The 17,280-nt window shown below is 40.9% G+C and overlaps 1 protein-coding gene across 1 annotated transcript; it reads left to right on the plus strand.

Annotated features, from left to right (window-relative positions):
- The first annotated feature begins 4,376 nt into the window (after window positions 1-4,376).
- Chia (chitinase acidic) lies at window positions 4,377-15,857 on the plus strand. Its single transcript, XM_076861649.1, has 11 exons — window positions 4,377-4,401; window positions 5,648-5,677; window positions 6,829-7,030; window positions 10,003-10,059; window positions 10,727-10,892; window positions 13,182-13,306; window positions 13,488-13,611; window positions 13,892-14,077; window positions 14,550-14,669; window positions 14,755-14,896; window positions 15,607-15,857. Exons 1-11 carry the CDS (start codon window positions 4,377-4,379, stop codon window positions 15,855-15,857), a joined length of 1,428 nt encoding a protein of 475 aa, XP_076717764.1.
- The last annotated feature ends 1,423 nt before the right edge of the window (window positions 15,858-17,280 follow it).

Here is a 17,280-nt window from a genome sequence, read left to right on the forward strand (position 1 = left end):
ATCATTTCACCTCTATACTTCCTCACACTGTCTCACACTAGAGGTTTGGGGGAACAGCTAATATCCAAACTATAACACAAGGAAATGCAAATCAAAATTAAATTCCATTTTCAAATAAAAATTAAATTCAGTTTTCTTCTCACCAGTCAGAATGGCAATTATTGGGAATAAAAATAATAATAAATGTTGATGAGCATGTGGGGGAAAAGGCAAACTCATATATTGTCGGTGGGACTGCAAATTATACAACAACTCTGAAAAGCAGTATGAAGATTCCTCAAAAAACTAGGAACAAAATCATTATACGACCCAGCTATCCCATTCCTTGGCATATATCCCAAAGATCCAAAACCACCATACTATAGGAATGCAACCACATCGATGCTTATAGCGGCACAATTCATAATAGCCAAGCTATGGAACTAACCTAGGTACCCATCAACAAACAGATGGAAAAGAAAATGAGGTATATTAACACAATGGCATTTTACTTCATCATAAAGAAGAATGAAGTGATGGAATTTGCTGGTAAAGGGATGGAATTGGAGAATATAATGCTGAGTAAAAATAACCCAGGCACAGAAAGTCAAGAGTTGAATGATTTCTCTCACATGCAGGAGCTCGACCAAAATAAGGGGAGGGGAGAGAGAGAGAGAGAGAGGAATTCCATGAAAATAGAAAAAAGATGAGTACAATATAGGAAGGTGATTGCGAGGGAAAGAATAAAGATGGATTAAGGGAGGACAGTGGAATGAAGGGACCAAACTTTTCCATGTGCATTTATGAAGATGCCACAGTAAATTTCTCCTTTATGTATACCCATAATGTACTAAGGTTTTAAAAACATAAATAAATAGAAGTAAGAATAGTAGAGGGAAGGAAACAGGGGAGGGAAGAGGTTCAGGAAAGTGCAAGTGCTTGGAACTGAATTAGAGCCAGTCATGTTCCATGTTTGTATAATTATGTCAAAATGAACCCCCAATATTTTGTGTATCTATAATGAACTAAGAAAAAAATTATCTTTGTGCTTTTAAGAAAAGTTTAATGCTGAGCTTAAAATGCAAGAAACAAAACACTATGTTTTATCATTTTACAAGATGGTGGACTGAGACGGACATCATTACCCTAAATACATGTATGAAGACACGAATGGTGAGTCTACTTTGCAACCAGAGATATGACACTTGTGCTCTCTATGTGTAGTATGAATTGGAATGCATTCTGCTGTCATATGTAACAAGTTAAAGTTGGAAAGCAATATGTGTTATTATTTTACTTATATAAATTTAAAAATAATGAATACTAATAATGAATAAAACTAATAAACTGTAATAAATTCATGTAAAACTAGTGAATAACTATAATGTACTAATAAAAGCATAAAAACTAATGAACATTTTATTTATGGACATAAATAATAAAATTATTAAAAAATAAATAATACAAAATTCAAGATAATGCTTACTCAGGGTATTTGGTCATCTAATTGAGAAAGCACATGCGGACTATTATTCAGGATAATATTATATTTTCTACACTAGAAGAAACAACATTTTCATTTAAATATGTTTTTGTTAAATGCATATCTAAACTCATGGGTACAGCAGATTTAAAAAAAAAAGACTCGTAGCTTCTAAAACAAAGTTTAAAGAGACTACAATTAATACTAACTTATTTTAAAAAAATAATATGAAAGGATACACCATGCTGACGATTTTAAACCTTTATTGGTTCTCTAAATCTTTTGGTGGGAATTCTCTCCAAACTCCAGGTGCTCTGCTGGGAGCCAGTGTGACAGGGGCTCTCCTGGCTCAAGTTTGAAGGGAACTCCTGAGGACCTCCTAAGAAGGAATGTTATCTGTGGTCAGATCATTTACTTTGAAGGATCTAAGTGCCAAATTCAATAGAAAACACCTCACTGAACAGAAGCAGTAGCTAGAACTAACAGTGCTGATTAGGATAAAGCTGGGGCTGCTGACCTTGTTCACTTTTGCATGAGCTTGACTTTGATTTGACGAAATTCTGGCTCTTTGATCCCACCACATTCTCCTGACTCCCTCAAGAAAATGCCTCACCCAGGTCAACCAGGACCACATACTGACCTTCTCCACACAAGGAGACAAAGCAGCACAAATATTAGGTCTCCATGATGGAGGCAGTTAGTCTTGGCACTCAATCCTTGCTCTTCTGCTTAAGAGCTGTTTACTCAATTTTCTTATTGGCAAAATTGGTGGGATAGAAATATTTCACTTTATAGGCTAGAGGAAAGAATGAAGTCGAGTTTTCTGATGAAAATGTTGTTTTTTATCACTCTGCATTTACTCTTCATTCTTTTAAAATTTCATTTGGTGATCAGTCCCATTGGAAATGTGGATCTAAGTGTCCTTATTGAGGGTCTGGCGCTGCAGGATCTTGAATCCTGCCTGGAGGTGTCCATGGATGGAAAATGAAAGTCTGATTTCATTTAACCCAGCCCCGTCCCACTCCCTCGCCTGCGAAAGACTTGGTATCTGTCAAGTCCAAGGGAGGCTCTGCATTCTCATCTCTGATTCAGTGAGCTTCCTCCTGTCTCTCTAGTATTTCAATGTTGTTAGAATTGGTTTGGGGCACTGACACAGTGCTAGAAGCACTAGGTAGAGCCTCTGTCCCATAACAGGTGTTTTTAGTGTTCGTTGGTTTTGTTTGTACAATATTTGTACAATAGAAATCTTTCTTGACAAGAGTTCTACTAGACTTTCTCTGGTCCTGTGAATGGGAACAGTGGTGTGGACATGAGGTGTCCCTGAAAAGCTCCTGTATTAATGCAGGAGGTGAAGTGATTAGATTAGGAGATCTGAAGCCTGAAGAGTCCATCCTCATTTAGATGGACTAACTCGTGGTAACTGCAGGTGAGTGGGACATGGTGGAGGACTTGAGACTCTGGGGATGTTCCCTGGAAGGGTTCAACTTTCTGCAGTCCCTCTCCTTTCTCTTTGCTCCTGGGCCACCATGAGCTGAGTAGCTTTCCCTCACTGTGCATCTGAATATGAGGCTCTATCTCACCTCAGGCCCTTGGCAGTGAAACTGGTGGACATGGAATGAACCTCTGAAACCATGAGCCCCCCAAATCTCTTCCTCCTCCAGGTTGTTCTCATCAGGCATTTTGGTCACAGCAGTGAAAAAAAGACGAGCACAGGCACAAAACCTCCAGACTTAACTATCATAGAGGAATGGGGACAATATAGTTTCCAAAGATGATAATGGAAAAACCAGTCCAGACACAAATAAATAAATAAATAAACAAACCCTCTACAAAGGTGCCACCATCCTGTGATGGACATCCATATTCACTAACTGAATTCTAGGAGTTGTCACAAGATCCTACCATATAAGCTGTCCAGGCCACATGCTGGAACACATAGATTAATTAAAAAGAAGTGGAGCTCATTCAAATACAAAGATCGGTTCTAATCTGGATTTGAAAGAATTGCTAAGATGGAGATAGGCAGGGAGGAGAAGGAGACCATCCAGACAAAGGTGGAAGGGCAACTTGAGCAGAGGCATACAAGATCTCAGGACCATGAATAGACCACTGAGGTGAAATGGAAATTCACTGTAGGAGAATGACAATGGGTTGTGTTAGGAAAGGGCAAATTGGCATTAACTTTAATCAAAGAATTCTAAAAATGGTCAATTCCAAATATTTCTACAAAAAAAGAGACTGATTTCAGTATTCATACCCATCTCTATCCATCAGCAACATGAAACGGAATTCTTTTAGCATGTCCTGGATAGAACTTGAAAGTAGGGAACACCAAGAGGTTCCTGGTGGCCTGAGAGGAAACTTTTCAGGAACCACACAGTCTTAGATACAATTATCATGTCATCATAACTTGAAGTCATTCCAAAGTAAAATGTTCAGAAAGTAGCACCTACGAAGGGAAAGTACCTTTGGCACTGATTGTACAAATTCCATGAAGAAGAAAGGTTGAAAAATCAACTAACAACTTCTAAGGGTTCTATTATTTACTTCCCAATAAGGACATGATTTGATATCAGTCGCAAAATGTACTCAAAAGAAAACCTAACCACAGAATCAAAATAGATGCCTATCAGCTGTGAGAACTGCCAGGAAAGCTATTAGGCCAGTGATTTCTATAATGATGGACTCCACCTCCCTAAAGGGAGAGGTGGCATGGTTCCTCCTTCTTGGGCTGGGAAGGTGGTGCAGCTGGTGGGAGGTCCAGGGGGCAGTGTCCTAGGGGAGGAGACTTGTTGACACAAGGATTAGTGGATTAGCTTTGGCACAAGTCCTGGTTTAAAACTCTCCATTTACTGTTCAGGGACTCAGATGGTATAAAAGCAAACCCAGGCTCTCCTGGACCAGTACTAACAGCATGGCAAGACTTACTCTCCTCACAGGTAAGATGCAATGAGAAATGGAGCCTTCGCCTCATCTGATTTCTCTTTCTCTCAGGCAGTCTTTATGTGAGGCATCTATGTTTTTCATGGTCCTGAAAGAAAGGTTCATTTCCAGTGCTTGTCTATCTTTTTTCATCTTTGGCTGGGTTCCGTTTTCTCCTCTCATCTTCAAGCAGCACCTAATTGTAATTGCCATTATATTTATTGACAAGCTCATGTCTGACAATTAGCTTTTTCAGGGAAGAAAATCAGTAGGAAATGAGATAATATAGCTATGTAAGTTGTCTTGTTCTATTGTTTTCAGAATTATTTCTCTTTTGTACTCTATAGTCCTACTGAGTGAATGAGGTACATTTAAAATGTGGCTCTTAGAATTTCAATCATTACAAGAAGTGAGCCAAGTCATATACAGAATTTTTGTGGTGGATTGTGGCACCAGGGATTGAACCCAGGTGTGCTTAACCACGGAGCCACAACCCCAATCCTTTTTATAAAATATATTTTTCATTTAGAGACAGGGTCTACCCTATTACTAAGTTGCTTAGGGCCTCACTAAGTTTCTGAGGCTGGCTTTGAACTCATGATTCTCCTGCCTCAGCCTCTTCAGCTGCGTGCAATTACAGGTGTGCACCATCACACCTGGCCTGGCAGAATTTATTAGTTTCTCTAAAGCTGTGATTTACAATCTTTACAAAGGCTCAAGGCCTTTTCTAAATGAAACCTTAAGTTCTTCTCTTGCCAGGTGGTTCAAAAACAACAACAACAAAAACCCGTAAGACCCAATGGACACTGAATTCCCTGTTTTAAAGGATGCCTGATGCCTCCACTGTACAGGGCTATACTCACCTCAGCTCAAGGAGATGGGGCATTTGTGGATGTGCAGATGTTGGGTAGATTGAGTGTGGGGTCGCTGTCAGACTGTGCACCTTTCATAGACAGTAGCCACATCTTGGCAATTGTGAATAATGCCACAATGAATATGGTAGTGCCAATCTCTCTTCAATAATACCCTTTTCTGAAACAAAAGGTGAAAGAAGGAACCATGGCCATTTTTTATTAAGTTATGAAAGAGTAGGTCTTGTGGTGTGTTTATTGAAAGGACTGTCCTCTGGCATAGGCATCTAGTTACACTAAGTGTAAAAATCTATGGTAAACAGGATAGCACCCAAGGCCTCAGAATTAGATTCTCCAGGATACAGATAACAGGTTCAGAATAAGTGCTTTTTTTCTCTCTCTCTCTCTCTAGGACTGGCCCTTCTGCTCAATGTTCAGCTGGGTAAGTCATTGACTCTATTTTGCTATTGACAAAATGTTTTCCTACTAAAAATCACAAATCCCCATGTATATTAACCAGAGAGGTGAATATTGATAATGCAATTATCTGTTTAAATATGTGATTGCAAAAATATCCCAGCATTACTTTTTTGAAAAAAAAATATCATACTACAGAAAGAGATGGGTTGCTTTAGGGAGAGCGTACTGTTCGGGGTTAGCTGTCCCTGCTGTCCTCGTCAGCACAACCACCTGAGAGTTATAAACTGGCATTCACTGGGCTAGGTAGGACTACTGGGCACCTTTTCTTTCTTTTTCTTTTTATTCTGATTTGTTATATATGGAAGCAATGCATTGCAATTAAAATTACACATATAGAGCACAATTTTTCATCTCTGGTTGTACACAAAATAGAATCACACCATTCGAGTCTTCATACATGTTTTTCTCAGCAAAAGAAATAATCAGTGAGGTGAATAGAGAACCTACATTTTGGGAGCAAATTTTTACCACATGCAAATCATATAGAGCACTAATCTCTAGGACATACAAAGAACTCAAAAATATTAACACCAAAAAAAAAAAAAACAGCCCAATCAATAAATGGGCCAAGGAACTGAACAGATATTTCTCAGAAGATGATATTCAATCAATCAACAAATATATAAAAAAACTGTTCAACATCTCTAGCAATTAGAGAACTGCAAATTAAAACTACTCTAAGATTTCATCTCACTCCAGCTACTAAGAATACAAAAAACAATAATTGTTGGCAAATATATGGGAGGAAAGGCACACTCATACATTGCTGGTGGGACTGCACATTGGTGGAAAGTAGTATGGAGATTCCTTGGAAAACTGGGAATGGAACCACCATTTGACCCAGCTATGCCACTGGGCATCTTAGAAGATTTCTAAGCTAATCCGAGATCTCAAAATGACTCTGTCATAGTAATAATAGCCAACTACAGGTCAGTTACTCGTTTCTGAGTTGGCGTCTTTGGACTAATCTGTAATTGCTGTTCATACCTGTCACCACCAGACAGAGATCAGGCAGCTGAGGCACAGGGAGGGAAAAAGACAAGGGCCAATACTCACACCACGGTTCAGCAGCCCCTAAGCCAGGACATTGCCCCTCCTCTCTACAACCCACAGGTACCAGCTACCAGCTGACATGCTACTTCAGCAACTGGGCCCAGTACCGCCCAGGCCTGGGGAGCTTCAAGCCTGATAACATCGACCCCTGCCTGTGTACTCACCTCATCTATGCCTTTGCTGGGATAAAGGACAACCAGATCACCACCATTGAATGGAATGATGTCACCCTCTACCAAGCTTTCAATGGCCTGAAAAATAAGTAAGAGGTTTTGTGCTATTTGTCTCTCCAGGCCTGGCTCATATCACTTAATCTGGGCTACTTTGGTGGGCCAATAGTTAACAAACATCAATGTTTCTTAAATGTAATTCAGTCAGTCAGCTTGAGGTGGACCAAGACAATACATATTGTTTTCCTTTTCAATTGACAAACATTGTGTGCATTTATTGTGCAAAACACAAGGCTTTGAAATATGTGTACACTGCAGAAAGGCTCAGTTGAGCTAATTAACATAGGCATTACCTCACATACTTAATTTTTTTTTGTTGTTAAAAACATTTAAAATCCACTCTCTTAGTGATTTTCAAAACACTGTACATTGTTATGAACCATAATCCCACAGTGTACAATGGTGTTTTCTTGAACTGGCTCCTCCTGCCTCACTGAAATTTTCTATCCTTTGACCAACATCTCCACGAATTCCCCACCTCCATCTGGCCTCTGGTAACCACCATTCTACTTTCTACTTTTATGAGTAGAAGGTTTTTTCTATTCCACTTGTAAGTGAACTTTTGTGCTATTTTTATCTCCATGCCTGTTTCATATCACTTAATTTAACACTTTTATTTTTGCCCAGGTTGTTGTAAATGAGAGACTCATTCTTTTTATGGCTGATTGGCATTTCATTGTGTATATATTACAAATTTTTGTTCATCCACTCTTACACTGATGGACACTTAGGTTGATTCCACATCTTGACTATTGTGAATAATGCCACAATTAATAAGTAGTGCCAATATCTCTTCAAGATATTGATTCTTGTCCTTTGGGTATAAACCCGGTAATGAGATTGCTGGATCATATGGTAATTCTATTTGTAACTTTTTTAGGAGCCTCCATACTGTTTTAATGACTATAATACTTTACATTCCCACATAACGGCATACAAAAGTTCTCTTTATTCCACATCTTTGACAAAACACTAGTTTTCTTTCATATTTTTGATAATGGCTATTATAAGAAGAATGAGGTGCTGGTTCCTTGTGGTTTTCATTGCCATTTCTCAGATGATTAGTGATGTCAAGTGTGTTTCCACATGCCCATTAGCCATTTTTTTCTTTTGAGAAATGTCTATTCAGGTTGTTTAATAAAGTTATTTGTTTTCTCCCTACTGAATTGCTCTGAGCTCCTTATATATTTGAAATATTAAGCTCTTATCAATGTTTGATTTGCAAATATTTCCTCCCATTCCATAGGTTGTCTCTCCACTTTGTTACTCCTCACTCTGATTGGTTTCTTTGTTGTGCAAAGGCTTTAGGTTAATGCCAACCCATTTGTTAATATTTGCATTTGCTGCCTGTGCTTTTGAAGTTCCATTGAAAAAAAAATCATCATCCAGGCCATTGTCATGAAGCTTTCCCCTGTGTTTTCTTCTAGTATTTTTGTAGTTTCAAGTCTTAAATCTTTAAACCACTTTGTGCACATGTTTTATATGGTGTGAAATAAGGATCCAATTTCATTCTTCTGCTTGTGGATAGGATTCTGCACTTCCAGCAAACCCTTCCTAGATGATGTTGATACTTCTGGTTCCAGAGATACACATTAAATAGCAAGTACATAGACAAAAATAATACCTTGTCTGCTCTAGTATACATTCAGAAAATATGGCTTCAATTTCTTAACTGCCCCACTGTTTGTGTGTGTGTGTGTGTGTGTGTGTGTGTGTTTGTGTGTGTGTGTGTGAGTGTGTGCACATGCATGCATGTATGTCCCAGGAAACTAAAAACCATCTTGGCTACTTGCATCAGGAAGCAATGGGTAGAGAATTACTAAACTTTAGACACTTTTGAGCCCAAGAATGAGAAGGGCTTCCTGCTACCTTGTAGTTAAGAGTTTCACTCAGTTTAATCATATCTGAGATAAGGAAGACTTCAAGAGATTGATACCATCAACAATAACACTACAATGAGTGCAAATACTAGAATTTAATTGTTATTAATCACAGTAGAAAATAAACTCCTTTAGAGTGTTGTTTCTGCACTATGGATCATGGATTACGTCCATCAGTATTCCATGTAACACTTCCTATAAATGCGAGTCCCTACCTCATTGCATCTGAAGCAGAATCTCTGGGGAAAGGACTATAAACCTGGAATGTTAATGTCCTCCTCAACTCTTGCACTGGATTCTCATGTAAACTTATGTTTGAGAACCACTATTACAGAAAATGGTATTCCAAGCCTATGAATTTGTATTAGTTATCATAGAGGTTGAGGACATAATTATGCTCAAGCAACAGTTATCATTTTTTCGGATGGAATAGAATATAAGCTTTGAGGTACACACTTCACACATATAGCTGATACATTCTTTTTTATATTTATTAATTTATTTTTATGTGGTGCTGCAGATCAAACCTCACACATGCAAGGCAAATGCTCTACAATTGAGGCACAATCCCAGCCCCTTGCTGATACATTCTTAAAATAAAAAAATGTTCCACTGGGCACAGTGGCACATGCCTATAATCTCATCAAGACAATGAAGCAGTGAGGATCACTGGTTCAAATCCAGCCTGAGAGACTTAGCAAGAGAGATCCTATCAAAATAAAATGAGAAAGGGGTTGGGATGGAGCTCAGTGACAGAGATAAGGAAGACTGAGATAGCATGTGCAAGGCCCTGGGTTCAATTCTCAGTATCTCTCTCTCTCTCGCTCTCTCTCTCTCTCTCTCTCTCTCTCTCTCTCTCTCTCTCTCACACACACACACACACACACACACACACTTCATAGTTTAGATTTCCTTTAGGAACCCTGAGCACATTTATGATGATGATAACAACATGAAGAAATTTTCTGAAGAAAGTATTCAGTACTAGAGGAAAAGTGTTCTATATAGTAATCATAGAATAGGAGCAAGACCCATACCAACAACAACAATGTTATTTTAAAAGAGGCACTTCTGTATTTTGAAATTTCTTTTTCTTTTTTTTTTTTTTGTCTTTTGCTTTAAAGGAACAGCCAACTGAAAACTCTCCTGGCCGTTGGAGGCTGGAACTTTGGAACTGCCCTGTAAGTCCTCTCTGAAAAGTCTGTTGTCCATTTGTTATTGGAACAAGTTAGCCCAATGTGTTCTCTGTCCCTTTAAGCTTCACAATCTAAGGCAGGGACTGAAGGATGTACATTGAACAAATATGCTAACTTGATAGCTTACTATCCCAGAATGTCAATATTTATTAAGTAGAACGTACTTAATTTCATACATTTAAATTTGGTTGGATATTCTGGGATCCTATCCATAGGTTTAGTTATCTGCTTCCATAATGATCTTTCAAGAATACAGACCTGAGGAAAATCTTGTACAACTTCTATTTGTCTTTTGGGAGAAGAAAAGAGAAAGCCATGTATATAAGCAAGAAGACTCCTTTTAGGACACATGAATTTGGGGAACTATTTAGACATAGAACACAGTGAGCTGAACACCCAGGTATTCAAAGCATCAAGGACAGATTGAGAGAAAGATTAGAGCAAGAGGATAACATTATAAAGGGAACACTGAGACACCACAGCTTGGAAGAGTAATGGTGACAGAGGATGTCCAGGAGAAAATGAGGAGCATGCATTCATCTGGGATAGGGGCCCTGGTGAAGGGCTGAGGCAGAAATCGAGGAATCCACTTTTTATGTTCCAATGTATTGAGACCATGAGGCCATGTCCTGATTTTTGGTGTCTCCCTCAGTTTCTCCACCATGGTTTCCACTCCTGAGAACCGCCAGACTTTCATTGCCTCGGTCATCACGTTCCTGCGGCAGTACGGGTTTGATGGGCTGGACTTGGACTGGGAGTACCCTGGGTCTCGTGGGAGCCCCCCTCAAGATAAGCATCTCTTCACGGTCCTGGTGCAGGTGAGGAAGGAAGAAATAGTCTTTAGCCCTAGATCATTGAAATCTCTTGTTTCCAAGGAGAATTGGATAGCTGCATAAAGAAGATGACCTTAATTTAGAATTATAGGATTTTAGCATTGCAAAGATTCCTAGATGCCATGCATTCATATGTCAACAGCTTTTAAAAGCAATAACTGCATGTGTGCTAGGTGCCAGACATTCCTCTATATCATGTGTTAAGTTCGTAATTCATTTCATCATCGCCTGTACTCTACAATACAGGTACTATAACTGTGATAATATTTATTTTACAGATGAGCAACTAAGACATAGAGAGGTTATAAGAAACTTGCCCAAGATCACACAACTCGTGTCATAAACACCCACATCATGGGGCTAGAGAGTCCACCACTTTTAAGAGTCATAGTAGACTAAGCTGCCTTTTATTACTGAGCACAAACATGCTCTTGGCTTTAAAGCACACAGAATCTGAGGTGGAAGACTTAAACCTAACCAACAATTACAGTACTTTTGAAAATGCCATGATAAAAGTCCACAGAGTGTAAAAGTAACAGAGAGAAGCTGCCTAAGTCTGCTCTGGACCCCAAATCCGAAAGCTCTTCCTAGGGAAAGTGATGCTTCCTTTAAAACAAAACAAAACCCATGTTAGCCAACTAAATAGGACAGGGCAGGCAGAAATGAAGACATGGAGAGCATGTGGGCCAATGGTGAGTGCTGGACTGTGAGGCTGCACAGATGCCCAGAGTCAGATCATGTGGGGACTTTATATTAATATAAAGAATTGGAGTTTACCCTCAAGGCAATGGGGTAGCTTTGAAGGATTTTAAATAGTAAAGAAATATAATACAAATGAGCTTGGTAAAGGCTGCTCTGGCTTTAACACTGGAGGATGAAGTGGAAGGAGGTGAGGAGGAAGGGACAGGTTTGGGCACCTGTTGAAGTAAACCAAGCAGGAGATGAGGAATGCCCAACCATGGCTGTAACCCAGAGAAGAAGGCTGTATTCAAGGTGTGTAAAGATGATGAAATCAACAGGAATTAGGGATCAACTACAAGTAGATGCATAAGAGAATTCCCAGTTTTCTGACTTTGAGGGCTGGTTTGATTGTGGTGCTATTATCTAAGATGGTAACTACAGGGAGAAGCTTAGATTTGCAGTAAGAACAGGGACTGATTAACAAGAGTGGGAGGTGTCTGGAATGCCCAGTTGGTGTTGGAAGGACACCTATCTGGAGTGCAGGGCAAAGATGTGATGGAGTGTGCCAGAGCCAACAGCAAGGTTAGATGATCACCAAAGAAAATGAATGGAATGATGAAAGTCGGGGACTAAGCATGCTTTGGAGATTTAATCTCTCCCAAACAGACGTTTTTACTCCATATATCAGATTGTCAGCCATATTGTGAAGAGTTTCAGTGTTGCATAGCTCACTACCTAAAGTCAGTTTACTTATTCATTACACAGGTCTGATGATCAGAGCTGGCATCTTTCTTATTAGCTGGAACGTGCCTCCAGTCATATAGTATAAAGTCCAGTCATAAGGTCTTCAATTCAGTGGTCTGCCAACTGAAACAACAAAGAACAAAACCTCATGATTTGCCATACATGGGTTCAATATTTCAAGACAGCAATACAATCCTGCCTACAATTTCTCTTCTTCCAGTTAAATGACCTGCTTCCTTCAACCGATAGCCACGTGACAATTTTCAGAGAAACTCCTCTAGAATACACTCTGGCACTCCCACATAATGCAATTATTAGAGCTGAGCTCAGTACTGCAAATTAGATTAGAGTCACACAAAATAGAGGTTAAAAAGTCTCTAGCCCTGAATGGGGGTCTCTCATGTGGCAGTTACCACCTTCCTGATTGGCCAATTCAGCATTTCATTTGATGGGGTGTCAGTCTTATAAGGTAGTTCACCCATAGAACAAATGGAAGCAAATTTCTATACTGCTAAAAACTGGAGGTTACTATAGCAACTGTAGTTTCCCTGTGTAATGATACACCTGGAGCTCCAACTAGTCACCTAAAACCCAGGCTGTGGTCATGAACTGGCTACAAACTTTCTCTGGGATTTAGAGAAATTGTCTAATGCTATGGATGTTAGATATCTATAAAGTTGATTAATACTGTCTAACCTATCAACCTTGATCAGGGATGTTGATAGAATAAATTAAGACAAAATATGTGAAAGCAGTTAGAAAAAGAAAAATGTATGTAAATATACTTGATTGACAGTTAAGGAATGGAAATCAGCTCATATGTGACCTAAATATCCTATAATTCTGTAGGAAATTCGTAAAGCTTTTGAAGAAGAGGCCAAGAAGACCAATAAGCCCAGGCTATTGATCACTGCTGCAGTTGCAGGTGGCATCTCCACCATTGAATCTGGCTACGAGATTCCCCAACTGTCCCAGTGAGTGATGTACCTCATCTCAAACTCCTATAGGTGTCCTTGAGGCAGAGTACACTTGTCCTTGGTCCATGTTATTGTCGAGGGGGACTTTGTTTAGGAGGCCTTGGAGAGGTGTCTTCTGTCTGCACAGGTATGGGAAATGACCACTGGAGAGAGTTTTAAGTCATTTAACCCACCTCAGGTATCTGGACTACATCCATGTCATGACCTATGACCTCCATGGCACCTGGGAAGGCTACACTGGAGAGAACAGCCCCCTCTACAAATACCCAACTGAAACTGGAAGCAATGCCTACCTCAATGTGGTAAGTCCCTGCACAGATGCAAATGCAGATCAGAGGTGAATGGAAATCACATGGAGATTCAGGCACAAAATCAGAGTGAATTCCATAAATGTGTCACTTAGACAAAGTCCTCATGATACTGATCATATCTCAACTACATTTCATCAAAATATTTTGGGAAGAAGAACACTAACCCTTTAGTCATTACTATCATGCAATTTTATAGAACAGAGAACTGACATAACTAAGCCTTGGGTCCTCAGCTGGTTGGATCCTGTAACTAACCCAAGTGCCATTGCAGGATTATATCATGAAGTACTGGAGGGACAATGGGGCCTCAGCTGAAAAGCTCATCGTTGGATTCCCAACTTATGGACACAACTTCCTTCTGAGAAACCCTTCCGACAATGGAATTGGTGCCCCTACTTCTGGTGCTGGCCCTGCTGGGCCCTACACCAGGGAGGCTGGGTTCTGGGCCTACTATGAGGTGGGTAGTTTGTTCTACACAGTTCTCTGTGAATTCTGGGCACTGTGCTGGACAGTAGAAGGCCTTAGAGCTAAAATCTAATGAAATCATGAATGTTCTTTCTGTCTAGTACCTACTTGCTCTGATAAGTGTTACTCCAAATTCTTAAAGGATTTTAATAGCATACTTAATAACTTAATCCACTTAGTAATAAATATCTCTTCAAGCAATAGACTTAATGTCATTTACACTAGCACACAAAGAATACAATAAATGCATCTCTCATTTTACTGTTGATTGCTCCAATCAAGCTTGCAGAATGGGGACAACATATGAGTATCTGAAACACAACTTGAGCTTCCTTACCATAAATAGGTAATTGAGGAACACCCAAATAGAGACAAGAAAGGAAACAAAAATCAAAGGCATAAGTGTATAATTTTCCCCCATGGGAATAATATTTTAAATAGTTGAATCTGTTTAATGATTTAAGATCTGCACCTTTCTGAAAAATGGAGCCACTCAAGAATGGGATGCCCCTCAAGACGTGCCCTATGCCTATAAGGGCAATGAGTGGATCGGCTATGACAACATCAAGAGCTTCACTATCAAGGTAAGGTCAGCCCTCAGCTATGTGGTGATCCGGCATGGGACCCTAGGAAATCCAAGGACTCCTGTTGTCCTCTGTCCTTACACAGGCTCAGTGGCTTAAGCAGAACAAATTTGGAGGTGCCATGGTCTGGGCCATTGACCTAGATGACTTCACTGGCACTTTCTGCGACCAGGGCAAGTTCCCCCTGATCTCCACCCTGAAGGAAGTCCTGGGCCTGCAGAGTGACAGTAAGTGACAGCAGGGGTACCTGGGTGTATGAATTTTCCTAACTCAGAAGGCAGCCTTGCCATCTGCCCACTGAGTGCACAGGGAGACCTCCCGTTTCCTTACACCGTTCTTGCCCAAGTAAGAGACAGGTGCGGGCAGTCCTTTCCCAAGGCCTGAACCTCCACATCAAGAATTTATTTCCCATGTGGGAAACCAGGCCAACCTGGGTTGTTCTTTACACTGCTAAGTCTTAAGGCTGCGTGAGAGCCCACGGAAATTATACTGATCTTCAGAGTAAAAACCTGCCTCTACAATCCGTTCTTCAAAGTCTTTCAACCCACCTGGAGAGATCCCACAAGAACTCCTCTCTACTTGTCTCATGTCTCTAATCCGTCACTGAGGGGACATACCAGCTCTCTAAATTACCAGGTTTTCTCTTAGAGCTTACTTGTTCACCACTTACCCTCATCCTAAAAATGTGTTTTGTACAGACAAAGTGCACTTAGGGTACTTTCTTTATGACTTTGATGTCGTAAGGGATGATAGACTTGCTTTCAGGGGAATTCAGGCTGACTTGACAGGACAGCTTTTCTTAATTCAGTATGGGGCTCCCTTCTGATCCGCAAGTGGGGGACTCCAAAGCTACCTGCAGCCCATCTCCAGAAACTTGCCCCCTGTTTTCCCCTCTGGACCAGGCCCACTGGTCTGACCTGTGTGCTGTATGTTTCAGGTTGCACAGCCCCTGCTCCCAGTGAGCCAGTCACTACTCCTTCTGGTGGAAATGCAGGTGGCAGCGGGAGCGGGAGCTCTGGTGGCAGCTCTGGGGGCAGTGGATTCTGTGCAGGCAAACCTGATGGCCTGTACCCCGTGGCCGATAACAGAAATGCCTTCTGGCACTGCGTGAATGGAATCACCTACCAGAAAAACTGCCAGCAAGGGCTTGTCTTCGACACCAGCTGTTTATGCTGCAATTGGCCATGAACCTGTCTCTGTCTCAGTCTCCTTTGCTTCTCACAAAGGACATTTTGATTCTCCCTAAAGTTCTATAATAAAGCCAGCAGTCAAAATGAGTGTTCTTGGTTTAAAATGATTTGGGTAGAAACCTTTTCTAGATGTGACAATACCAGCTGTGCATGGGCTGGAGTGGCCATTGAGAGTCTTTGAGCAAGGGGTGGAACCAACAGCATGGCTGGTTGTCTTCTGTCTGCCTGTGTCTACCTGCAGGGGGCTGCAAGAAGGAAATTTGAGTGCTGGATGCAGGGGTGGAATGAGGGTTTGAAGAAGCTAGGTCTGCCAGGCGCAGTGGCACATGCCTGTAATCCCAGAGGCTCAGGAGGTTGAAGCAGAAGGATGACGAGTTCAAAGCCAGCCTCAGCTTTTAAAAATTGAGGTGCTAAGCAACTCAGTGAGACCCTGTCCCTAAATAAAATACAAAATAAGGCTGAGGTTGTGGCTCAGTGGTCGAGTGCCTCTGAGTTCAATCCTCAGTACCCCCAACCCACTCCTGCCACCACCCCCCCCCCAAAAAAAAAGAACCAAGCAGCAGCAGCTGCTGTGTCTGTAGCCTGGTGACCATTCCCAGGAAGGAGCCAAAGTGACTCCTCTGCAGAGGAATCTGGCATAGGCAGGACATAGGCAGAGCTGCTTGGCTCCCCAGGACCAGGAGGTAGAGCATTCTCTCCACTTCTATGGAAGACCCAGAGCTGGTCTGAGCAAGAAGACACCAGCAAAGCCACAGAGAAAAGCCAGGATGCAAGACGGAGCAAATGCCTCCTCATGGCTTTCCAACTCCTGATTCTAGCTGCTTCCTGAGACCCAGATGTCTTTCTGTCTTTGGATTCTGAAAAACCTCCCTAAGTATATAATAAACTCTACCCCCAGGTGGGAGAGTCTGGGATATAAGAAGGTCTGGAAGGTTAGATTGAGCAAGTCGATTTTTCTTCCCTCTGTCTCCCTTGTCCAGACTCACATATCCAGGGTTTGTATTCCCTGGACCAGGTGTTCTCAGCCTTATTCAGATCCAAGACCTGTTTTAAGGGGGAAAAATATGGTATAATACAGCCTCTGTTAATCTATAATTGACTTCATAGAGAATGTAACCTACCTCACATAATTTCACACACAACTGAATGGGATGCCATGATGGTAATATAGAGGGGAGAAACTCAGAAAGTACTATGTGTTTCAGCTTATCAATGCCCAGACATACCAACTGTGGAGGACAGTGAAGTCGTCAGGCACTGCCCGACATACTGCACAATGACTATGTCTACAATTAAGAAGATCCAAAGTCATTTCACACACACTGTTCAAGGAAATAGAAGAGCCTAGTTTTCAGCGGACTCCAAAACAAAAGCTAGAGTTAAAGAACAAGAACCCTTCGACTTACTGGTTTCTGATAACA

The sequence above is a fragment of the Callospermophilus lateralis genome, chromosome 7, assembly GCF_048772815.1.
Source record: "Callospermophilus lateralis isolate mCalLat2 chromosome 7, mCalLat2.hap1, whole genome shotgun sequence".
Classification (NCBI taxonomy): Eukaryota; Metazoa; Chordata; class Mammalia; order Rodentia; family Sciuridae; genus Callospermophilus; species Callospermophilus lateralis.

Coding starts and splice junctions, on each gene's coding strand:
- Chia (XM_076861649.1), top strand. CDS start 4,377: ATGGCAAGACTTACTCTCCTCACAG. Junction 7,031..10,002: donor TTCAATGGCCTGAAAAATAA/GTAAGAGGTTTT, acceptor TTTGCTTTAAAG/GAACAGCCAACTGAAAACTC. Junction 10,060..10,726: donor TGGAACTTTGGAACTGCCCT/GTAAGTCCTCTC, acceptor TGTCTCCCTCAG/TTTCTCCACCATGGTTTCCA.